Below are 24,730 nucleotides of genomic sequence, written 5' to 3'. Positions count from 1 at the left end.
ACCAGAACAGCCTGCTGACCCATTAACTCGTGAGCAACTATGCACATTTCAAGCCGCTGAGTTTGGGTGTTCGTTTTGCAGCGACAAAAAATGATACAACCCCCGGCCCAGGGGATCCGGGTCTGCAGAGTCACACACGGCCCAGGTGCACCAGGAGGGGGCAGGGCAGGGGCTGGTCTGGTCCTGGGGGCAGGCTGGGTGGCTCACACCCGCTGCTCTCTCCACTGGGTGGCCCCCCGGGCTCCACCTCCGCTGGTGTAGACAGAAGGGCTAGGAAGTGAGCGAGAACCTTACTGGCGCCTGAGTATCAGCGAGATTCCCCTCACGCCCTGGCAGCGGAGGGGAGAGCCGGAAACTGCAATCTGGAAATGTAATTATATCTTTGGAAGACATGTACGCTCTTTAGAATGATTTTATTTAAAAAGCCCTCAAAAAATACAGCCTGTTTTTTTCCTATCTTGTGATTAATTCAAACCAAATAAAAGGAACCGGTGAACCTCACTAAGAGCCTACGGGGAGTTTTCATTTGCAATATCTGTAAACCTTGAAGTCTCAATTTGTGTCAAATAAGCTCCTACAGGTACAGTCCTGGGTTCCAGCACTGCGTGTCACATTTTGTTCCATTTAAGTAAATTACACACGCGGCCACTGCAGCGTTATTCCAGCTTCTAATCAAATCGCCAATCTGTGGAGCGCCGGGCTGCGTGTCCCCGGGGGCAGGCCGCTCACACTGACAGGCGAGTCGCGCAGATGAGGCGCCCTCGGTCCCCAGGGCGAGGTCAGGACGTAAACACAGCTGTGAAGGAGGGGGGCTGGCCCCCGCCCCAGGCGGCCGGAGCTCCTCAGCTCTTTGTGGGGCTCGGCATTTCTTCCCTCTCACATGCCAGGTTTGCACTCCCGCCTCTAGAAGCAGCGGAGGTGGGCTGTGTGCGATGGCCGGCAGGGAGCAGTCCTGTGGGGAAGGAGCGCTCATCCTGTGGGGCTCTGCCCGGGGGCGCATCCGAGCACCGAGGCTGTCCCCCTGCCTGGACACGGGCACACGTGTGTGTCATGTGACACGTGCCTGAGTATGTGTATGGGTGCATGTGTACACATGTGTATGTGCTCGTGTGGCATGTGTATGTCTTTGTGGGTGTATGTGTGCATGTGTCAGCTGTATGCATGCATGTGTGTGTATATTGTGTGCATACATGTTATGTGTCAGTATATATGTCTGTGTCTCTGTGTGTACGTGTGTAGATTTATATATGTATGTATGTGTTTATACGGGAGTATGTGCATGTGTGTGTGTGTGTGTGCATGTGCATGTGTCTACGTGTGTGTGTGTGCATGCATCTAATGCCCGCGAGTGTGTGCCCGTGTGCCCATGTGTGCATCTGACATCAGTGTTATTATCTCCCACTCACCCTGTGTCCACCTGGGGGCCTCATCCTGTCTGGGTCCAGTCACGAGTCCACACAGGTGGCCAGCACGCCATCCTTCTCTCCTGACCTGGGGTCTCTTCTCCTTCCCCGCCCCCCCATCATACTGGCCCCAGCCATGTGGCGCTGTAGGGCCCCATATGCCCCCAAGCTCCCCATGGCCACTTCTTCCCTGGGGACCCTGCCCTGGAACGAGGGCCCACCTGCTTGAGCCAGGGCTCCCCAGGTGCTGGAGAGAGGGTGGCGGAGGGCTGCATCTGGAGGGAGCACAGGAAGCAGGGTCGGCCCCTCCGGCCGGGAGCACACTTCCCTCCTCAGCTGTCTCTAACCAAAGGTGGGTGTAGCTCAGAGTGAGGGAGATACAGGTGGATGGAGGGAGGGAGTGAGGGAGACCCAGGGATTCGCCCGTGAGCAGTGACAGAGTCGCAGGTTCAGACCCGTGCCCTGTGGGCAGAGCGAGCTGGGGCTTGGCAGCCTGGACGTGAGGACCTGGGCTCAGCAACTTAACGGGATGCATTTAAATCCACCCTCTGTCCGTCCCTTCAGGTGGCATGGACAGGTTGCCCAGAGCCCGTGCGCTGATGCCTCTATAAACCACGGATGCCAAATCCTTGCCTCACACACGAATTCTTTGGTAAAATTAGAAACTTGAAGCAGAGGGCTCCTGGACGCCTGGGAAAATAAAGTGATGTGGGTCCACCATGCCTCCTCCTTGTGCAGCCCTGGGCCACTGTGGGCTGGCTCAGTGCCTCCTGTCCGTGCCCGTCGGGCCAAGGGCTGAGAGGGGGACGAGTCAGGGAGGAAGGGCAGTGGATGATAGCACACTGTGTGGCCACAGCTGGCTGACTGCCCCCCAGCACCAGGCTGCAGAGGCGGGACCTCACTGGCCAGGCTGCCCCTGGAGCTCCGGGATCCTTGGGTTTCTTCAGGGTGCCAACACGACTTTCCAGGGCCCTGGACACTTTTGCCTTCATGAACCTCTTGATCAATTTTCTTCTTTTAAGGTTCTTGGAGAATAGAGGACTATATTTTTGATGTTGTATCTGAGAAACGTTTGCCATATTCAAAGACAGCTTTTGATTTTCTCAATTGTTTTTCTTTTTTGTATCATTGATCTCCTCTCTGGTCTTTAGTCTTTTATCCTGCATACTTTTAATTCAATATATTGTCTTTTGTCCCCCTACTTTTTTTTTTTAACATCTTTATTGGAGTGTAATTGCTTTACAATGTTGTGTTAGTTTCTGCTGCATAACAAAGTGAATCAGCTATACATATATGTATATCCCCGTATCTCCTCCCTCTTGCGTCTCCCTCCCACCTTCCCTATCCCACTCCTTTAGGTGGTCACAAAGCACCGAGCTGATCTCCCTGTGCTATGCAGCTGCTTCCCACTAGCTATCTATTTTACATTTGGTAGTGTATATATGTCCATGCCACACTCTCACTTCGTCCCAGCTTACCCTTCCCCCTCCCCGCATCCTCAAGTCCATTCTCTACATCTGTGCCTTTATTCCTGTCCTGCCCCTACGTTCTTCAGAATCTTTTTTTTTTTTTTTTTTTTTTTTTTTTAGATTCCATATATATGTGTTAGCATTCGGTATTTCTTTTTCTCCTTCTGACTTACTTCACTCTGTATGACAGACTCTAGGTCCATCCACCTCACTACAAATAACTCAATTTCGTTTCTTTTTATGGCTGAGTAATATTCTATTGTATATTTGTGTCACATCTTCTTTATCCATTCATCTGTCAATGGACACTTAGGTTGCTTCCATGTCCTGGCTATTGTAAATAGTGCTGCAATGAACATTTTGGTACCTGACTCTTTTTGAATTACAGTTTTCTCAGGGTATATGCCCAGTAGTGGAATTGCTGGGTCATATGGTAGCTCTATTTTTAGTTTTTTAAGGAACCTCCATACTGTTCTCCATAGTGGCTGTATCAATTTATATTCCCACCAACAGTGCAAGCGGGTTCGGTTTTCTCCACAACTCCTCCAGCACTTATTGTTTGTAGATTTTGTGATGATGGCCATTCTGACTGGTGTGAGGTGATACCTCATTGGAGTTTTGATTTGCATTTCTCTAATGATTAGTGATGTTGAGCATCCTTTCATGTGTTTCTTGGCAATCTGTGTATCTTCTTTGGAGAAATGTCTATTTAGGTCTTCTGCCCATTTTTGGATTGGGTTGTTTGTTTTTTTGATATTGAGCTGCATGAACTGCTTGTATATTTTGGAGATTAATCATTTGTCAGTTCCTTCGTTTGCAAATATTTTCTCCCACTCTGAGGGTTGTCTTTTTGTCTTGTTTATGGTTTCCTTTTCTGTGTAAAAGCTTTTAAGTTTCATTAGGTCCCATTTGTTCATTTTTGTTTTTATTTCCATTTCTCCAGGAGGTGGGTCAAAAAGGATCTTGCTGTGATTTAAGTCAAAGATTGTTCTGCCTATGTTTTCCTCTAAGAGTTTTATAGTGTCTGGCCTTACATTTAGGTCTTTAATCCATTTTGAGTTTATTTTTGTGTATGATGTTAGGAAGGGTTCTAATTTCATTATTTTACATGTAGCTGTCCAGTTTTCCCAGCACCACTTATTGAAGAGGCTGTCTTTTTTTCATTGTATGTTCTTGAATTCTTTATCAAAGATAAAGTGACCATATGTGCGTGGGTTTCTCTCTGGGCTCTCTATCCTGTTCCATTGATCTATATTTCTGTTTTTGTGCCAGTACCATACTGTCTTGATTACTGTCATTTTGTAGTATAGTCTGAAGTTAGGGAACCTGATTCCTCCAGCTCTGTTTTTCTTTCTCAAGATTGCTTTGGCTATTCGGGGTCTTTTGTGTTTCCATACAAACTGTGAAATTTTTTGTTCTAGTCCTGTGAAAAATGCCATTGGTACTTTGATAGGGATTGCATTGAATCTGTAGATTGCTTTGGGTAGTACAGTCATTTTCACAATGTTGACTCTTCCCATCCAAGAACATGGTATATCTCTCCATCTGTTTGTATCGTCTTTAATTTCTTTCATCAGTGTCTTATAGTTTTCGGCATACAGGTCTTTTGTCTCCTTAGGTAGGTTTATTCCTAGGTATTTTATTCTTTTTGTTGCAATGGTAAATGGGAGTGTTTCCTTAATTTCTCTTTCAGATTTTTTGTCATTAGTGTATAGGAATGTAAGAGATTTCTGTGCATTAATTTTGTATCCTGCTACTTTACCAAATTCATTGATTAGCTTTAGTGGTTTTCTGGTAGCATCTTTAGGATTCTCTATATATAGTATCATGTCATCTGCAAACAGTGACAGTTTCACTTCTTCTTTTCCAATTTGGATTCCTCTTATTTCTTTTTCTTCTCTGATTACTGTGGCTAAAACTTCCAAAACTATGTTGAATAACAGTGGTGAGACTGGCCAACCTTGTCTTGTTCCTGATCTTAGAGGAAATATTTTCAGCTTTTCACCATTGAGAACGATGTTGGCTGTGGGTTTGTCATATATGGCCTTTATTATGTTGAGTTAGGTTCCCTCTATGCCTACTTTCTGGAGAATTTTTATCATAAATGGGTGTTGAATTTTGTCAAAAGTTTTTCTGCATCTACTGAGATGATCATATGGTTTTTATCCTTCAATTTGTTAATATGGCGTATCCCATTGATTGATTTGCATATATTGAAAAATCCTTGCATTCCTGGGGTAAACCCCACTTGATCATGGTGTATGATTCTTTTAATGTGCTGTTGGATTCTGCTTGCTAGTATTTTGTTGAGGATTTTTGCATCTATGTTCATCAGTGATATTGACCTGTAGTTATCTTTTTTTGTGACATCTTTGTCTGGTTTTGGTATCAGGGTGAAGGTGGCCTTGTAGAATGAGTTTGGGAATGTTCCTCCCTCTGCTATATTTTGGAAGTTTGAGAAGGATGGGTTTAGCTCTTCTCTAAATGTTTGATAGAATTCACCTGGGAAGCCATCTGGTCCTGGACTTTTGTTTGTTGGAAGATTTTTTTTTTTTTTTAAAGAAATTCACGTTCTTTTATTTATTTATTTATTTATTTATTTATTTATTTATTTATTTATTTATGACTGTGTTGAGTCTTCGTTTCTGTGCGAGGGCTTTCTCTAGTTGCGGCAAGTGGGGACCACTCTTCATCGCGGTGCGCGGGCCTCTCACCATCGCGGCCTCTCTTGTTGCGGAGCACAGGCTCCAGACGCGCAGGCTCAGTAATTGTGGCTCACGGGCCCAGTTGCTCCGTGGCATGTGGGATCTTCCCAGACCAGGGCTCGAACCCGTGTCCCCTGCATTGGCAGGCAGATTCTCAACCACTGCGCCACCAGGGAAGCCCTGTTGGAAGATTTTTAATCATGGTTTCAATTTCAGTGCTTGTGATTGGTCTGTTCATATTTTCTATTTCTTTCTGGTTCAGTTTTGGAAGGTTGTGCCTTTCTAAGAATTTGTCCATTTCTTCCAGGGTGTCCATTTTATTAGCATATAGTTGCTTGTAGTAATCTCTCATGATCCTTTGTATTTCTGTAGTGTCAGCTGTTACTTCTCCTTTTTCATTTCTAACTCTGTTGATTTGAGTCTTCCCCCTTTTTTGCTTGATGGGTCTGGCTAATGGTTTATCAATTTTGTTTATCTTCTCAAAGAACCAGCTTTTAGTTTTATTGATCTTTGCTATTGTTTCCTTCACTTCTTTTTCACTTATTTCTGATCTGGTCTTTATGATTTCTTTCCTCCTGCCAACTTTGGGTTTTTTTTTGTTCTTCTTTCTCTAATTGCTTTAGGTGTAAGGTTAGGTTGTTTATTTGAGATGTTTCTTGTTTCTTGAGGTAGGATTGTATTGCTATAAACTTCCCTCTTAGAACTGCTTTTGCTGCATCCCATAGGTTTTGGGTCATTGTGTTTTCATTGTCATTTGTCTCTACGTATTTGTTAATTTCCTCTTTGATTTCTTCAGTGATCTCTTGGTTATTTAGTAGTGTATTGTTTAGCCTCCATGTGTTTGTATTTTTTACAGTTTTTTTCCTGTAATTGATATCTAGTCTCATAGCATTGTGGTCGGAAAAGATACTTGCTTTGATTTCAATTTTCTTAAATTAACCAAGGTTTGATTTGTGACCCAAGATATGATCTATCCTGGAGAATGTTCCGTGAGCACTTGAGAAGAAAGTGTAATCTGTTGTTTTTGGATGGAATGCCTATAAATATCAATTAAGTCCATCTTGTCTAATGTGTCATTTAAAGCTCGTGTTTCCTTATTTATTTTCACTTTGGATGATCTGTCCATTGGTGCAAGTGGGGTGTTAAAGTCCCCTAATATGATGGTATTACTGTCAATTTCCCCTTTTGTTGCTGTTAGCATTTGCCTTATGTATCGAAGTGCTCCTTTGTTGGGTGCATAAATATTTACAATTGTTATATCTTTTTCTTGGATTGATCCCTTGATCATTATGAAGTGTTCTTTGTCTCTTGTAATAGTCTTTATTTTAAAGTCTGTTTTGTCTGATATGAGAATTGCTACTCCAGCTTTCTTTTGATTTCCATTTGCATGGAATATCTATTTCCATCCCCTCACTTTTAGTCTGTATGTGTCCCTAGGTCTGAAGTGGGTCTCTTGTAGACAGCATATATATGGGTCTTGTTTTTGTATCCATTCAGCCAGTCTATGTCTTTTGGTTGGAGCATTTATTCCTTTTACATTTAAGGTAGTTATCGATATGTATGTTCCTATTACCATTTTCTTAATTGTTTTGGGTTTGTTATTGTAGGTCTTTTCCTTCTCTTGTGTTTCCTGCCTAGAGAAGTTCCTTTAACATTTGTTGTAAAGCTGGTTTGGTGGTGCTGAATTCTCTTAAGTTTTGCTTGTCTGTAAAGGTTTTAATTTCTCTGTCAAATCTGAATAAGATCCTTGCTGGGTAGAGTAATCTTGGTTGTAAGTTTTTCCCTTTCATCACTTTAAATATGTCCTGTCACTCCCTTCTGGCTTGCAGAGTTTCTGCTGAAAGATCAGCTGTTAACCTTATGGGGATCCCCTTGTATGTTATTTGTTGCTTTTCCCTTGCTGCTTTTAATATTTTTTCTTTGTATTTCATTTTTGTCAGTTTGATTAATATGTGTCTTGGCATGTTTCTCTTTGGATTTATCCTGTATGGGACTCTCTGTGCTTCCTGGACTTGATTGACAATTTCCTTTCCTATGTTAGGGAAGTTTTCAACTATAATCTCTTCAAATATTTTCTAAGACCCTTTATTTTTCTCTTTTTCTTTTGGGACCCCTATAATTCGAATGTTGGTGCGTTTAGTGTTTTCCCAGAGGTCTCTGAGACTGCCCTCAATTCTTTTCATTCTTTTTTCTTTATTCTGCTCTGTGGCAGTTATTTCCACTATTTTATCTTCCAGGTCACTTATCTGTTCTTCTGCCTCAGTTATTCTGCTATTGACTCCTTCTAGAGAATTTTAAATTTCATTTACTGTGCTGTTCATCACTGTTTGTTTGCTCTTTAGTTCTTCTAGGTCCTTGTTAAACGTTTCTTGTATTTTCTCCATTCTATTTCCAAGATTTTGGATTGTCTTTACTATCATTACTCTGAATTCTTTTTCAGGTAGACTGCTTATTTCCTCTTCATTTGTTTGGTCTGGTGGGTTTTTACCTTGCTCCTTCGTCTGTTGCATATTTTTCTGTCTTCTCATTTTGTTTAACTTGCTGTGTTTGGGGTCTCCACAGCCTCCCACAGCCTGTTTTTGTAGGCTGTACATTCGTAGTTCCCGTTGTTTTTGGTTTTTGCCCCCAGTGGGTTAGATTGGTCAGTGGCTTGTGTAGGCTTCCTGGTGGAGGGGATTGGTGCCTGTGATCTGGTGGGTGGGACTGCATCTTGTCTTTCTGGTGGGCAGGACCACATCTGGTGGTGTGTTTTGGGGTGTCTGTGAACTTAGTATAATTTTAGGCAGCCTCTCTGCTGATGGGCGGGGTTGTGTTTCTGTCTTGCTAGTTGTTTGCCGTGGGGCATCCAGCACTGGAGCTTGCTGGCCTTTGGGTGGAGCTGGGTCTTAGTGTTGAGATGGAGATCTCTGGGAGATCTCTCATCAATTTATATTATGTGGGGCCAGGAGGTCTCTGGTGGTCCAATGTCCTGGCCTTGGCTCTCCTACCTTGGAGGCTCAGGCCTGACACCTGGCCGGAGCACCAAGACCCTGTCAGCCACTTGGCTCAGAAGAAAAGGAAGAAAAGAAAGGAAGAAAAATAAAATAAAATAAAATAATAATAAAAAAAGAAGAGAGCAACCAACCAATAAACAAATACACCAATGATAACAAGCACTAAAAACTAAACTAAGATAAACATAAAAATCAGAAACAAATCAGTTGCAGACAGCAAACCCCAAGTCTCCAGTTGCTCCCAAAGTCCACCCCCTCAATTTTTGGAACATTCATTGTCTATTCAAGTATTCCACAGATACAGGGTTCATGAAGTTGATTGTGGGGATTTAATCTGATGTTCCTGAGGCTGCATGGAGAAATTTCCCTTTCTCTTCTTTGTTTGCACAGCTCCTGGGGTTCAGCTTTGGTTTTGGTCCCACCTCTGAGTGTAGGTCACCCTCAGGCATCTGTTCTCTGCCCAGACAGGAGGGGGTTAAAGAAGCAGCTGATTAGGAGGCTCTGCCTCACTCATGCCGGGGAGAGGGAGAGATACGGTAGTCAAATTGGAATGCGGGGTGAGCCTGCGGCAGCAGAGGCCAGTGTGATGTTGCAACAGCCTGAGGCCCTCCATGTGTTTTCCTGGGGAAGTTGTCCCTGGATCTTGGGACCCTGGAAGTGGCGTGCTGCACAGGCTCCCAGGGGAGGGGGGTAGTGTGTGGGTAGTGACCTGTGCTTGCACACAGGGTTCTTGGTGGCAGCGGCAGCAACGTTTGTGTTTCATGCCCGTCTCAAGGGTCTGAGCTGATAGCTGCAGCTCATGCCTGTCTCTGAAGCTCATTTAGGTGGTGCTCTGCCTTCTGTGGGCAGACAGGGAAGGAATCCCCTCTCCTTGCGCACCCCGAAACAATGGTCTCTTGCCTCTTAGGCAGGTCCAGACTTTTTCCCGGACTCCCTCCTGGCTAACTGTGGCACACTAGCCCCCTTCAGGCTGTGTTCATGCAGCCAACCCCAGCCCTCTCTCTGGGATCTGACCTCCGAAGCCTGAGCCTCAGCTCCCAGCCCCCGCCCACCCCGGTGGGTGAGCAGACAAGCATCTCAGGCTGGTGAGTGCTGGTCGGCACCGATCCTCTGTACGGGAATCTCTCTGCTTTGCCCTCTGCACTCCTGTTACTGTGCTCTCCTCCACGGCTCCAAAGCTTCCCTCCCACCCACCCCCCGTCTCCACCAGTGAAGGGGCTTCCTAGTGTATGGAAACTTTCCTCCTTCTCAGTTCCCTCCCAGAGGTGCAGGACCTGTCCCTAATCTTTTGTCTCTGTTTTTTCTTTTTTCTTTTGCCCTACCCAGGTACGTGGGGATTTTCTTGCCTTTTGGGAAGTCTGAGGTCTTCTTCCAGCATTCAGTAGGCGTTCTGTACGAGTTGTTCCACATGTAGATGTATTTTTGATGTATTTGTGGGAAGGAAGTTGATCTCCACGTCTTTCTCCTCCGCCATCTTGAAGGTCCCCCCTACTTTCTTAAGGTGAAAGCTGAGGTCATCGATTTGAATGAACTTTCCCCTAAATACTGCTTTAGCTTCATCCATGAATTTTGATATGGTGTGCTTTCATTTTCATTCAGTTCAAAATACTCTTCTTTGATGAGTTATTTAGAAGTGTGTTACTTGGTTTCCAAACACGTGAGGATTTTCTAGATAAGTTTCTGCTCCTGACTTCTGATTTAATCTCATTGTGGTCATAGAACATACTTGGTGTGATTTGAGTCTTTTTGAATGTATTGGGGCCTGTTTTATGGCCCAGAACATTCCACACTCACTGGAAAGAATGTGTGTTCTGCGGCTGTTGGGCAGAGTGTTCTGGCAATGTTATTTAGGGTAAGGTGTCTGACAGTGTGTTCAAGTGTTCCACGTTTTTACTGATTTTGGTCTACTTATCCTCTCAATTATTGTGAAGGGGGCGTAGAAATTTACCATACATGTGAATTTGTCTATTTATTCACCTACTGCTTCAGGTGTTTTAAAAGTCTGCTGTTGGGAATTCCCTGGCAGTCCAGTAGTTAGGACTCTGTGCTTCTACTGCAGGGGGCACAGGTTCTATTCCTGGTCAGGGAACTAAGATACTGCAAGCCGCGTGGTGTGGCCAAAAAAAAAAAAAGTTCTGCTGTTAGGTGTATAGGATGGATGAACTCATGTCTGTCATTATGGAATGACCCTACTTATCCTTTGTAAACCATTGTTCCGTCTTGTATGTGAACCTGAAATTCAGAGGGTGAAACTTGCCTGGAGCCACACAGGGGCTGGAGACAAGCCCGCTCTAAAGCCAGGGCCCCTCATGCTGAGGCCTAAAGCTCTGGTGGGAACCAGCGTCTCACTGTCCCAAGACCCTGAGTCTGGCCCCGGCAAGGCCAAGCCTGGTGGGCAGGGCAGGGTCCGAGGGTCCAGACGCGTGAGTCCACTGCTGGATGTCAGGTTATCCACACGTGTGGCCATGTCTTGAATCTGTGTTCCAAATAAGCTAGGGCCACAAAGGCGGTGTTGGGTGTGTATGTGAATCACATTTGATGGAGTCATGGCTCATTGACCATTCAGCCCAGGAGCCAAGGAGCGTGTTGAAAGCAGCTGCCACGTGCCTGGGACCCTGCCAAGGGCTGCTGCAGGCTGGTGTCAGCACTGCAGCTTGGGGGGCCCCGGGCAGAGAGCCGGAAAACTTCTCTTCCAAATTCACCAAGTTCTTGATTAAAAATGCCTGGGAAAGGCCTTAGGTGTCTTTTCAATGATCCAAGCTCCAGCTTCTTCATCAGAAAGTGGTTCTCACAAGACTGTCATGAAATTTAGAAGTCGTAAGTGCGAAGGTGATACGGAAACCAGGACACACTCTGCACGGTGAGGGGCTATTTCTCCAGTCACTTAGAAGTTGACTAAGCGGACGCACATGAAGAGGTCAGACACGGGAGCCTCCACATGCCACAGGCAGGGCCGCTGCAGAGGAGTGTCCTGGTTCTGGAGCGACTTGGTTGGGGAGCTTTCTGTTCGGAGAGGTTGCCTCATGGCCCATTTCCCACCAGCTGGTTCCAGCAGGCCCATAGCCTGTCTTGACCTCCTGTAAGCACTTTGCGGTCTCATGTCCAGTTGGTTCGGGGAGGTGGGCGGTGTCTGCAGCCCCTGTAGCTCTTGGGCCCAACCACGGGGCCAGGTCAGAGGGAGGCCACGCTGGGAGCCCACAGTGATGCTTCATGGGCACCAACCACGTGCCAGGCCTGAAATCCCCCATCAGCACTCAGGGGGCATAGAATTGTTCCCACTTTACCCTCGAGGAAGCTGGCGCTTAGGGAGGATAAGTAACTTCCCAGAAAGCAGTGTGTGGTCAGGATTGGGACAGAGGCCGGACGCTGCAGGAATCACCTGGGGACGTGGTGGTCAGGGGTAGTCGTATGGTCATGTGACCGAGGAGGGGCGTGTCCAAGAGCCCGGCCTCATCAATGTCAGAGGGCACAAGAGGGATGGGCGTAGAGCCCCTCACCCAGCAGGTTCCCCGACACTCAGCAAACTCACCTCCGCCCTGTCCCTGGCTTTGCTCGGCCTGCAGCGTTGTCGCCTCTCGTCCTGCGGGGGCCCTGCACACGTGGGCTCATCTTCACTCCCCTCTGTGCCCAGCACGATGCTCTGCTAAGTGACCGAGCCTCTGCCGAGGACTCAGTTTCTAGCGGGAGAGCGGCAGGCGTGGTACTCCGTCTCCAACTGGGGCAGCTTTAAAAGTCTGGGGCGTCTGTCCCACCAGACAACCCCGTCTGTCTGCATGGCTCCTCCTCTCCTCGTGTCCAACTGGAACTTGGCAATTGGAAACCTGACAGCGTCTCACAGTGACGGCTTGCGGGGATGGGAGGGGATGTCAGGCTCCCGGCCTCCCTCCGCGGGGCCTGAGAAGTGGCTTATCCTCGGGAGCATAATGAGAGGTGACACCTGTTTCTGACGTGTCTGCATCCCAGATTGCCATCGGAGCAGGCAGAGAGCTATTTGCCGAAGGTGAAAATGTCATTTAAACTGTGATCCGTTCAGATTTCTCGACCAGATGCCTCTTCCAAAGAAGTCTATGCAGCGGGAAACGCTGCAGGAGGACGTGGGGTGTGATTGCCTTGTGGACTCGCGGCACACTTCCCAGAAGTTCAAGCTCCGTGTCAGGGAGTTTGATGTGATAAAGATGCACAGTCAGACATTGCTGGAGGCTCGGCCCTAGTGTAGACGCTGCGGGGCCCAGAGCCCAGCATCACTCCTGGTTCTGAGGCCCCAGCCCCGTGTGCTCAGACTCTGGGAGGGGCCAGGCAGGTGAGAGGCGGATGCCCTGGGGCAGCTCCGCGCCCGTGAGGACTGGCCGGCGATCCGCGAGAGGCCAGTACCGCCTGTGGCCACAGGTCGCTCTCTCCCTCGGAGCCGGGGCCACGCCTGCTGGCCCTCCCTCACGGTGGCGCCAGGTACATAGCTGAGCTGGGACACTGCTCTGGGGAGTTGGGGGGGTCGATGTGCAGAGCCGTGGCCCACTTCCCACCCTCCCCAGAGGGAAAAACCCTCCCCCCACTGTCGGTATTCCGTCCACGGCCCCTCCTCCCCAGCCACTGTGGATGCACCAAGACGGCCCCTGACCCAGGATGGCTGGTTTGAGCCTCTCCTGGGGATTCAAGTGAAAACCTTTCTATTATTGGAAATTTCAAACATATTTATACATATTTGAAAGGGGAGGCTATCATATACTAAGCTCTCATGTGTCCCCCTCGCCCTGCCCAGCTTCAAGAATAATCCCCCATGGGTCCCCACCGCCTGCCACGGACAGTCTGGTTTTATCAAGTGTCTGCCCACCGCCACGCCCTCCCGCACTGGAAAACTTTGAAGCCGACCTCAGATCACTTCCGTCCCGGGCTTCGGAGGGTTGAGAGAAAGGTGTCTTGACCAGCACCGTCCAGTCGAAATATGAGAGCTGTGGACATTATCTCACATTGAAAAGTAGAAACGAAAAAGCTAAAATCAATTCTAACAGCGTATTTTATTTCACCCAACAGATCTGAAATACCACTCTAATGTGTAATCAACATGAATTATTAATGGGATATTTTACATGCTTTTCCACACTAAGTCTTTGACATCTGGTAAGGATGTGACACGTATGACATATTCAGAGGCTGAATTTTCATTGGACAAACTTGATCTGTATTTGTGTTTCATAAAACTTACAGCTAAGAAGGTAAATTCACATACTCATGTGGTTCCAAATATGCATAAAAGTTTTCCAGTAACTGAAGTGAGCACAAAAATCGTTTTCCCTTTATATTCACATCCACATTGACCAAAACTGGCACCTTTTAAAACAGAATCGATTCTGCTTGGAAGTAAAAGCGTATCAGCGTAAAACCCTGTCTGTCCAAGTCAAGTTCCTTGCTAGTGAATTTGCTTTGTTTCAGCCCCTCGGCCACACGGGCCATGGTTCCAGTGCTCAGTGACCACAGAGGCCAGCGGCTGCCGTGTGGACCGGGCAGGCCTGGAGCCGCCGGCAAGGCTGGGGGCCCACGTGTGACCTGAGCACAGAATGCAGGCCGGGAGTGTCCCTGCACGGCCCCTGACTCGGCGGTCATCGAGGGAGACACGCATGCACCAGGCCAGCAGGAGTGTCCACTCCAGTGCTCGGAAAGTGTCCATTACTATTGTTGTGCAATTAACACTACGCCCCCCTCCCATCAGAGAAAGAGTCCCTTGGGCCGCCTTGCACACAGTAGCCACTTAATAAGCTCTTGCTGACGGGCTGCACCATCGCTGGCAATTGCAGACTTAACTGGGCCGGGTACCTGCTCCGTCACCACCATGGGGTGGTCCTGACATCGCTCCCATGGACAGTTAGCCACAGGGCACTGTCATATGCCCACCTGCCTCTGGTCCTTCCCCACGTCCTGTCTTGCTTCCTGAAAACCTTGTGTGTCCAGGTGCTGGGGGTGCGAGCTGGAGGCGTGGTGTCAGCCTGGCAACAGGTTTTGGGGACACCTCAGGACCAACAAAGGAGGGTGGACGCAGGAGTGCCCAGGGGAGCTGGTCCTGGAGGAGGAAGGGCGAGTTTGTGAGGATGAGACCAGATTGCGTGAGCGAGCGTCTTGGGGGCAACTCCGGAGGGTGGCTCGGGCCATTTTGCCAAATGCCATGGAGGTTCTGCAGGATTCTGGGTTTATCCTCTGGGCAATGAAGGTTTGTTCAGCCGGGGAGTAGCCGGGTCCTATTTGTGCCTTGAGAACGACACCGTAGGGGCGTGTGGTTTGGTGATGGGGGTGCTGAGAGGTGAGGAGGGTCAAGGCTGTGAGTGCAGCGTTGTCAGTGGGAACGGGCACTGTCAGAGGAGACCCGCAGGACCTGCCGACCGATGCCCGGGGTGAGGGGGGAGGAGGGCCAGGTGCCAGGCTCAGGTGGCCCTGGGAGCCTCCCTGGGGTTTAGAGAACATCTTGCCTCCCTGTTTTCCATCCTGATCCCCCTGGGTTTCACCTGTTCCTCCAGGTCGGTCAGCGGATGGTGCCCTGCTGTCAGCGTCTGACTTGAGCTGGAGGAAGGTGTTTTGATCCCCCAGGAACATTTTCACACGTGGAAGCTCTTCAGGTCTTCAGCAATGTGGTAAATTACATGGACCGATTTTCAAATGTGAAACCAAATTTGCCTTCCTGGAACAAACCCCACATGCTCATGAGGCATTTCTCATTTTACGCCGTTGCTAGGTTTGGCTTGCTAGTATTTCGTTTTGGAGTTTCCATTTAAGTAAGAATTCCACAAGTAAGAATGGTTTTTAAAAATAACGTCTTGGTCATATTTACGTATCAAAGCTACGCCAGCTTCAGAAGTGAGCTGGGAGATTTCTATCCTTTTTAGTCTCTGGAGGAGTTTGTATAAGATTGACGTTGTTTCTTCCTTAATATTTTGTGGAATTCACTGGTGAAGCCCGTTGGAAATTTTTCCTTGAGGAAAGGTTTTAAGTTATGGATTCAATGTATTTAATAGGTACAGGACCACCTACATTTTCCTTTTCTTCTTGTGTCAGCTTTGGTGAGTTATCTAGGACATTTTCCACTGCATTTCAATTTTAAAATTCATTGGCGTGGCATTTTTTATAATAGGGCTGTAACCAGAGAAATGGTCCTGGTTCTTGGTCCAAGGTGTGCTGGGGACACATCACTGTTTCTTCCCAAACCCCTAGACCTTAGTCCCTCACCATCTGTTTTTGATTCGTTTTGGTGGCAGCTGCAACTCCCAGGTGGGCTCCTGGTGACCCCCTGAGGGATGGCTGGACCGCTCTGGTACACCCTTGCCTGCTGGTGCCTGTGAGGAGAAGGCAGATGTGCCCTGCCTTCCCCAGGCCCTCCTGGATGAAGCGATGAAGGGTCAGTCCACTGAGGGTAGATCAAGGCACTGCCTGGGCTGAGCTCAGGCCTGGGCCCTGGGGACCCAGAGGTGGACACACAGATGGGGTCCCTGTCCTCCCTGTGGGGAGACAGTCACTGGACAAGGAAGCACATTCTTGTCACTTGCACAGTGAAAAGTGACATAAAGAAAAGCCAGCCTGGTCAGGTGATGGAGGGAGGCTGGTGTCCTCAGGGCACGATGGCGGGCGAGCCCCTCTGACCCAGCGTGCCTCCCCCCTCCCGCGTGCAGCACGCCGTCCAGGTGCTCTGATTTCTGCACCGCGAAGATGATCCTAACATGAGAGCAATGCTTGGAATTCAAAGAAAAATATCATGAAACTAGAGAAAAGACCAATGTAAACAAAAAAGACAAAACCAACTTATTCTAACAGAGTTCATACCTAAAACTACTCAAATGAGTGGCTAAAAAAATAGCCAAGACCCCAGTAGGACAGTGGCAAGAGATGAGAGACCCTCCACAGGGAGGGAAATTCTGACCATGAAAAAAGCCCCCCAAACAAGCTGCTTTCTCTGCAAGGCCCAGGCCAGTTCTGCAGGTCCCAGAAAAGTGGACTTTGGGTCCCAGAGTCACAGACCCAGTCATTGCGAGAAAGTGTGTTTGTTTCACTTTGTTTTGTGTCCTCAGGACTTTTAGCTGGTACTTCTGACTTATTTTCATAGTTCAAATCATTTTCCTTGAGCACACGGTATTTCATATAAGATCCATAAGATTTATCCTTCCGGAGTCATTTACCCTATGGGCCCGTGCTTGCAGATTGAGCTAAAAGTAGGTTTGTTAAGCAGGTCCTAAAACATCCAGTGGCCACTCTGTTTAGAGGTCTGCCCTTCTTAATAGGACTTATTCCTTTAACAGAGCACCGCCGCAGGTGCTCAGAAAACATCCATTCATTCACATCTGCTCAGTGAGGGCCCTGGGGCCCCAGGTGCCAGGGCTGAGCCACGTTGGGGACAGAGCAGGGCTCGGGCACCTGGGTCTGGGGGCTTGGGTGGGGAGGGGGTGAATTCTGCAGCGCTATGCTCAAAAGTGCCCAGATGATGGGAAGTCCTGGATCTTGTAATACTGACCAATACAAGCAATTTTTTTTGGCCTCAATTAAAAAAATATATAATATAGTATAACATTATGCAAGCGATGTGTGCTTATGTAAGAGAATTTGAAAAATACTTAAAAATAGAAAGGATTAAAAAAGTTGTTTGTAGATCCAGCCACAAAAGATAGTTTTTGTTATAATTTGGTCTATTTCATCCTGGTATTTTCTTCTATGAACATTTTTTTAAACATAGACTTAATTGTGTTCTGAAGACATTGTGTAATTTTTAATATTTTGTCATTAGCCTGGCCATGCTATTTTACCTGCTATAGGACATTGTGTATATATGTCTTCAAGTGGATGGATATATAATTATTTACCGAATTCTTTAGTGCTGGTATTGAGGCTATTTCCGAGTTTTCATTTCATAAACGATACTTCAATGGGTTTCTTCAAGCCCAAGGGTTGTCCCCCTGTAGTTTGGATCTTTTATTTAAAAAAGGGGATTAATGGGCACATAAACATGTTTGATTTATGTGGTCAAATTATGCGCCCAGGAGTGGTACCCAGAGCATCGCTTCTGCTCTTGGCAGGTGCTTGGGCATCCCCACTGGCACCACCCCAGCAGCTCTGGGCACCTGCCAGGTGGGACGCATCACCTGTACCCAGGTGCCTCACTGGGTGAGGTCGGCTGCGTCACCGCACGGTCTTGAGATGGGCTCCCCTCTCTCTACCTCACCCTGGACCTTTCTTTTGCTGTTTCTGAGCCGAGAACAAGCTTTCCTCCTCGAGGTCCGACGTTCCTCTGTCTTCTGTTTTCTCTTATTTTCCCCGTAGCGTCTTCATTGTCTTGGGCCACCTGCTGAAGCGCTGGAGGGGATGCTGTGATAAGGCCCCCTGAGGTTGCTGCTTCCAGACAGCCCTCCACTAGAGGTCCAGGGAATAGACGAGCCCTCTTTCCCCGAACTTTCCAGTCTCCACCCGCTGAGTGTCCTCTGTCAGATTAGCGACTTGGAATCTGCTTGTTGTTCGAAATTAGGGCCGAGTGTTCTTAGATTCACTTAAAAACATTCTGGAAATACAGCGAAGTAGGAACACTGGAGCAAAGAGCTGAAGGGATGCAGGGGCCTCGGGGGAACGAAGCGTCTTGACCTGGATGCGGTTTCGATGGGCCTCTGCCGGTCCATCAGGTGGATGCCTGGGCTTCAGCTGGATTTACGATCAGGGGAAGGAAGTCCCTTCCCATTCTTCCTTTTCTCAAAGACCCGCTTTCCTCCGACTGGGCTGGTAGCCCGTCACCCTGAGGACTCTCACCGCCCAGCCCCGAGGCTTAGGTCCGGGCTCTGGGCGGAGCTGCCCCCGTCTGTGCAGGGGGACCTGGGGGCCCTGCACCTGTGCCCAAGACAGGGGGTGGACAGCCCCCTCCGCTTGCTCTTAGCAACCCCGGCGCCTGGCTTACCACTGAGCTGACGGCTGCAGCGCTCAGGACAGGGCCGATGACCCCTGGAGGAGATGCAGACCTGCAGTGAGGGGGATCCTAGGGTCAGGGGCTCTGTCGGGAGGACCCCAGGCCGCCCGCTGCCCCACGGCTCGGCCCGAGCCTCCTTCTCTTCCTGCCCCCCTGGAGCTCAGGGCCCGCCTAACGTGGCCCACGACGCAGAGGTGGGGCGAGTGCAGCCTGGGGACCCTGTCTCTCTGCAGCCCTCCCCCATCCTGCCCCAGAGTTGGGAGTGTGGAGCGCCTGCCTGGTGGGGACCCGGGGCCTGTGGGTGCGCAGGAGGGTGGGGTGTGGGCGGCCGGAAGGAGCGGCCAGAGCTGGGTGCTGCTGGTTCACAGGAGGGAGCGGCCGTGGGGAAACCACCGGGTGGGTGGGCTCTGCTCTGTGCATCTTTGTCCCTCCCCCCCACCACCAAGTGGCTTGTAACCCCGTGGCCTGGAGGTCCCCACTGCGGGTGTTTCCAGGTCACCTCCCGAGTGGACGCGGCAGGGCCTGACTGTCCGTGTGCCGCTCAGGACGTGCTCAGCTCCAGCCTGGGCGCACACCTGGCTTGCTGCTCCGGGGGAAGGGCTGGCGGGGCCTGCAGGCTGGAGTCCTGGGCACTGGGGATGCCGGGGAGGGCCTTGCTTCCCCTCTAAGCTCACCTCCGGGAGCACGTGTAAAGGAATCCTCCAGTCCTCTCCCCTCGTTGGTGCCGAAGACAGACTCGGGATTGACCCTGCAAGATGAGGGTTGGTGTGTGACAGATGCGACTAGCGGCCTGGCCACTCAGGACGTGAGCTTGCCACCGAAGGGATCCCTCCCCCACTCCGTGTCGGCCAGGCTCCTCGTGGCTGGAGCTGCCAGGCACCTTTGTCTCCGGCTTCGGGGCAGGGATCTGGCTGGGGGTCCAGAGGACGTGGCCGGTGCAGAGGCGGGGCCCTGGCCATGGCCTGGAGCAGAAGCTGGGGCCAGGCTCAAGGTCAGGGGCGCACACGACCGAATGCTGGGGTGCAGCCTCAGACAGCGGAGCCGTGAGATGGTTCAGGGGAGGAGCGTCCGTCGGCGGTGGCGCGGGGCGTGTGAGGGCAGGAGGGAGAGGAGGCCGGAGCCCAGGGCCCGGGCAGCAGCGGCGGCCTGTGGGAGCATGTGGGCAGCGTCGAGGGTCTTTCTGGGCAGTGATCAGAGTGCTCCCACCTCCTCTGAGGCCCCTCGACCCTGCTGTGGGCCCAGCGCGGCCAGCACCGGGGCCTGGAGACGCGCTCTGGCTGCTTGTGTGGAGCCGCGTGGAGGCGGACGGGTAGCGTGCCCAGCAGCCCCCCGCGGAGCAGGGCCGCTCACCACGCCGCGCTGGGCGGCAGGGGCCTCGGAGCTGCGCGCTCCCCCGGGACCCACAACAGGCATGCGGACCGCCCGCGTTGACAGAGAAGACAAGCAGTTCACTTACGGGCCAAGGGACCCGCGAGCGAGAAGGGAGGCCCGCAGTCGCGCTGGGGACGTGGACACAGGTGAGGGCGGAGTCGCCCGTCGCCGAGCATCTATTCTGTCCCAACACCGCAGCGGCCCGCGGCCCCTTCAGCACAGTGGGCGGGCTGCGACCTGATGCCACCTTTCCTGGGCCGGGTGACGGGCAGTGGGCGGGGCTCAGCTGCCCTTCAGGGATGGCCTGGACCTGGGATGGCGGCCTCCGGGGAGGAGTGGGAGGTGGGGAGGAGGCCGTGGGCACGAGGGTGAGGCCCGTCCGTGGTGTCCAGTCGCCGGCCCGCGTGGCCTCCTCCCACCGTCGCAGGAAGGCCAGGTGGGTCCTGGCTCGGGGGCCCTAAGGGACCGTCACCCGGGCTCTCCCCTCTCCTTGGGGCCCCAGGCGGCACAATTGTATCCCCTTCCAAACCCGTGCCTGACACACGACACCCCCTGCAGCCCCTGCCACGGCGCCCTCCAAAGGCGGCTCTGCCAGCTCCTTGTCAGGGCTTCACTGGTTAAAATAAGTAAATAAGTAAAGACTTCCCCGCACCCTGCCCCACTCCCAACCTTGTCTCCTCGGTTTTTTTTTTCGGAAAAATTCAGTATTTTCTATAAGTAATTGATATGTAGGTTAAAAATTGTGTCTAGTTAGACTCAAAACAGAAATCACAATTCTCCATAGAAATACATTTTTGCGCATAAACAAAATAAATCACCGCCTGAAAGAGAGCGGCTGGGATGGGAGGTGAGCATCTGTGGGGAGGAGGCTGGGACAGTGGGATCACCAGGCGCCCAGCCTAGTTACCGTGGCCGTGGTTACATCTCTGCAGTAAGAAGCTGTGGCGGATTACCTGTGAGTGCCGACACAGTGACTCATAAAAGGGCTGCATCTCTTGAGCTACCGGTGGCATTGATTTATCTGGTGACAATCGACCTGTGAGGAGAATTTAGGGGAACGGCTCTCTGCTCCAGGCCCAGCAGAGGGATTTGCCAGAACAAGGGGCTGGCTTGAGCAAGGCCAGGCTGACCCGGCAGCTTGGAGGCAACAGAGGCCACGGATGCCAGCGGACGTGGGTAGTGCCAGGCCGGCTGGCGTGTACCCCAGCCTCCGGGTCACTCCCTCCCTTCCCCAAATACTGTTTTGGGCTCCAGGACCACAGGCCACAAGTCCTGTGACCCCCCGAGCTGCAGAGAGAGCGGGCCCTGGACCAGCCTCAAGAGCTCCGTGAGCTGTTGTATCCACCCCCAACCTCCCAGCCCACTCGCCCTCAGGCCTCCTGCGCTGGCCCCAGAGGAAGCGCCTGGAAGCATCACGGTGCCTCCGACTCCTGGCCTCCCACCCCTCCGGGATGTCACAAGCTCGCGGAGGTCACGGAACTCAGCGTGTGCCTGGCAGCAGTAGGGTGGGGAGGCACCTGTTTTACAAGAAAAGAAAACGCAGCTCTCCTGAGGCTGGAGAAGGATGAAGCAGCCTCTCCATCCCCGGCCCCTCTCGCCGCCCGGGGGGCCGTGCAGACACAGCACCCGCCTTTGCTGCCGTGGGCCCCTAGCTGGGTACTGGCCCGGGAGGATAGGAGAGGGGGTGGGTGAGGCTGTGTGGCATGAAGGCGCGCCCCTTTGGCTTGGGTTCCTGATTTTCTGGTTTTAGTTTGTTTTCAGCAGCAGAAGCCATTCTTCAAAGACAGGGGAGCAGTCCTTTTGGCAAAACAGTGGCAAACCCCAAACGTCTTGCCCCTTGATGGGGGGTGGGGGACCCCAGGCAGAAGGGGCTGCAGAGCATTTGCTCGGCCCTGCTGTCCCTGCCCTGCCCGCTGTTCCCCAGCACGTGGCTCCTGTGGCATCTTCAGGGCCGCAGCCCCGCCAGCATCCTGCATGTCCTGCCAGGAAACGCCACCGACCCCCAGCTGCAGAGCAGGGGTACATGGCGCCACGGAGCGTGCATGCGTGTGTGTGTGTGGGCCACGTGTGCATTCGCGTGTGCATGTGTGTGTTTCCAGAGTCGTGTCCCATGAGCACGTGGGGGTGACTCATATAGGTCCCCACCTGCGCTGCATGTGACTGACAGGTCCGGGGCTCCTGCTCTGGGTGACTGGTGAGCTCGCCCTCCCGGGGCCGCCCACACGATGTCCGGCCAGGACAGTCCCCATGGCCCAGTGCCTCTGCCTAGAGCTCAGGGTTGGGTGGAAAAGGGTGGGACAGGGAGTGGCTGCTCCGGCCTGGCCACCGTCCTCGGGGACCCAGGGGCTCCCTGGGGGGTGTTCTCCAAAGCGTCACTCATCACTTGGGGCTCCCTGCCCTGTGGACGGGGCATCGTGACCCCTGATGCCCGGACACTTTTGCCCCAGTGAGGCCTCTGCTGTGCCTGCCTTGACCGTGGCCTGAGGTCCTGGCCAGGGCGGCTGAGAGCCTGAGTCTGTGGGAGAACGTGGGCTTCCAGACCTCGGTGTGGGGGGACAGAGGGACGCCCCGGGTGCTGGAGTGCAGGGCCTGGGGCTGCCCAGTACCTGCCCTGCCTCTGCCCCGTCCCTCCTCTCCTGCAGTTCTGGGGCCTGCATTAGCATCTCAAAGCCTTCCCCCTGGCTTTTCAAAAGCGCCTCTTCCCACCTGTGAGGGCTGATTCTTTTGTTATCATTTCTGGCCAGAAATCAATTTCTCCTTTAATTGTGCTCACTAATGAAACAGCCTCCTGAAAGCGAAAGCCGCAGCCTCAGAGACTGGCCTTCTGGTGCTAAATGATTAACATTTGCTCTCTTGGGAGGGTGAGCGGGATGGAGATTTGGGATCTTAGTTGGGGGGGCGCGGTCTGTGTGACCCCGGCGGGGATGCCCCAGGGGCCCCGGGCTGGGCTGGGGGCTCGTGGAGGAGGGTGGTCGAGGAGGGGACCTCAGGGAGGAAAGGCGTGATGCCCCCGGGGTCTGGGCCGTCGTGGGATGAGGGCAGAGCCGCCAATGCCTGGGCCCCGGGGTCCTTGGGGGGCACTGAGGAAAGGGGCAGAGGACCAACAGGGCATGCAGGGTCCTGGGAAGATTGTCCCGGCTTTGTGACCCCAGCGCGGCCTGGACCTGCCCTAAATGACCCCAGGCTGCGGGAGTTGGCCCCTCCTCCTGACCTTGGGCAGCGGGAGGGTGAGGACAGGTGATGAGGTGGCCGCGTCCAGCCCTCTGCGTGTGTCCAGAGCTCCGCCGTTGCCAGAGCGTCCCCGGTCACCGCAGCGGAGCCTCGGGATGGTCCCGGGACCCGTGTTGAGCAGCGTCAGGGCCTTGACCCCAGGAGCCCCCCCAGTCCTGACAATCAGAAGTGGCAAGTGTGTCCCGGGGGGCGAGTCCCCGCTCTCTGTGCTCCTCCGGCTGCGTCACCCTCAGCCTGTGGCCACGTGGCCTGCTGACCACCACTCCTGGGTGAGTGGCCTGGGCCCAGCACGGCCCAAGGGTCAGTGTTGTGGTGAGGACTCTGCTGGCTCCGAGCTGGGGGGCCTCACAAATGCACGCAGAGGCACGTACGCACACACACACACAGCACGTGCAGTCACACCTGCACGCTCCAAACACTCCTGCACGCACACACACGTGCACGTGTGTACAAGGCACACCTCAAACACATGACATACAGACACACACCAACACACGTGCACAGACACACAGGTCCGTGTATGCATATGCACATGTAGGGACTAGCACACTCGCACACACACACTTGCACACACACACTTGCACACACAAACATGCACACACACACATGCACCACTAGGGCCCCCGAGCCTCTCTCTGCTCCTCATGGATGGGTCCTGTTACAGACCAGAGAGGGCCAGGGAGACAGTGCCAAGTGGATGTGACGTCCTGCGTGGGTCCCTAACCTGGCCCTGCTGACCCCTCCCAGGGACCTGTCCCATCACCTGCATGTGGCCTGGGGACAGCTCAGATTTAATATTATTTTATTTTACTGCTTGAATGGCTCTACCTTCGGCCACTGGGATCGCCTTTTACGTCTCTGACACCCTCATACCGTCTTTCTTTCTTTCCTTTTTAGCACCTCCTTGCTTCCTGGTTCTACAACAGGCTCCTGACTCATCTGCCCTCTTCCCTGCTGCAGACCTGGAATTGGCCTTTCTCTGAGGGGCCCTGGCTTGTTTCATTAGAGAAGGGATTTAGAAACCAGGGTGTGGGTGCTGGGCTGTCACAGCTCCTGGGCCCTGCAGGGGACCAAGCTGGGAGATCCGTGTGTGGACACTACCCCCGTATACACACGTATCTATGCTTATTTCACTAGGTGTGCGTCTGGGTTTACACGTTAGAATAAACAGGTGTGCAAACTGGTGTCTCTGACTTGAATCCAACTCCGTGGCTCATCCTACCCCTGCCTCACTGTCACCTCCTCTGACAGGGAAGAGCCTGGGTCCCATTTCCTGTAATTTATTTGCTTATTCCATCCACAGTATTCCACAGTTCAGAGCTGCTCGTCTGTAGCCCTCAAGCGCGGTGTTCGCGTCCGGCCCTCCTGTCCTGCAGCGTCCAGCCGGCACCGTCTCCTAAGCGACCGCAGTCAGCGTCCCCACCCCCAGTGAGGTGGCCTCGCTCTGCCACACAGTGGGACTCATCTCCCACGGTCTGCGTTCCTCCTGGGACCCCCTCCTCCGGGTGATTTTTGGATTTGCTGTATTAGTTGCTCAGGCGGCCGGAACAAAACAGCACAGACAGGGCTTAAACAACAGACGTTCGTTCTGGCAGCCTGGAGGCCGGAGTCCAAGCCTGAGAGGTCGGCCGGGCTGGTG

The 24,730-nt window shown here is 51.8% G+C and overlaps 1 protein-coding gene across 1 annotated transcript in view; it reads right to left on the bottom strand.

Annotated features, from left to right (window-relative positions):
* Positions 1-23,962, bottom strand: part of LOC137775880 (collagen alpha-1(I) chain) — a 42,777-nt gene extending 18,815 nt beyond the window's left edge. The window contains exons 1-11 of the mRNA XM_068561994.1: positions 23,946-23,962; positions 23,072-23,246; positions 22,775-22,929; positions 19,308-20,303; positions 19,164-19,237; positions 18,989-19,072; positions 18,661-18,784; positions 18,481-18,541; positions 1,625-1,678; positions 730-952; positions 135-270 (exon numbers count right to left, since the gene is read on the bottom strand). Coding sequence (XP_068418095.1) covers positions 135-270; positions 730-952; positions 1,625-1,678; positions 18,481-18,541; positions 18,661-18,784; positions 18,989-19,072; positions 19,164-19,237; positions 19,308-20,303; positions 22,775-22,929; positions 23,072-23,246; positions 23,946-23,962 — 2,099 coding nt within the window. The remainder of the gene's footprint in view (positions 1-134; positions 271-729; positions 953-1,624; positions 1,679-18,480; positions 18,542-18,660; positions 18,785-18,988; positions 19,073-19,163; positions 19,238-19,307; positions 20,304-22,774; positions 22,930-23,071; positions 23,247-23,945) is intronic.
* Between the last annotated feature and the right edge of the window lie 768 nt (positions 23,963-24,730).

Source organism: Eschrichtius robustus, chromosome 13, assembly GCF_028021215.1.
Source record: "Eschrichtius robustus isolate mEscRob2 chromosome 13, mEscRob2.pri, whole genome shotgun sequence".
Taxonomy (NCBI): domain Eukaryota; kingdom Metazoa; phylum Chordata; class Mammalia; order Artiodactyla; family Eschrichtiidae; genus Eschrichtius; species Eschrichtius robustus.
Note: the sequence above shows the minus strand (reverse complement) of the source record. Positions and strands in the feature narration are given on the sequence as shown.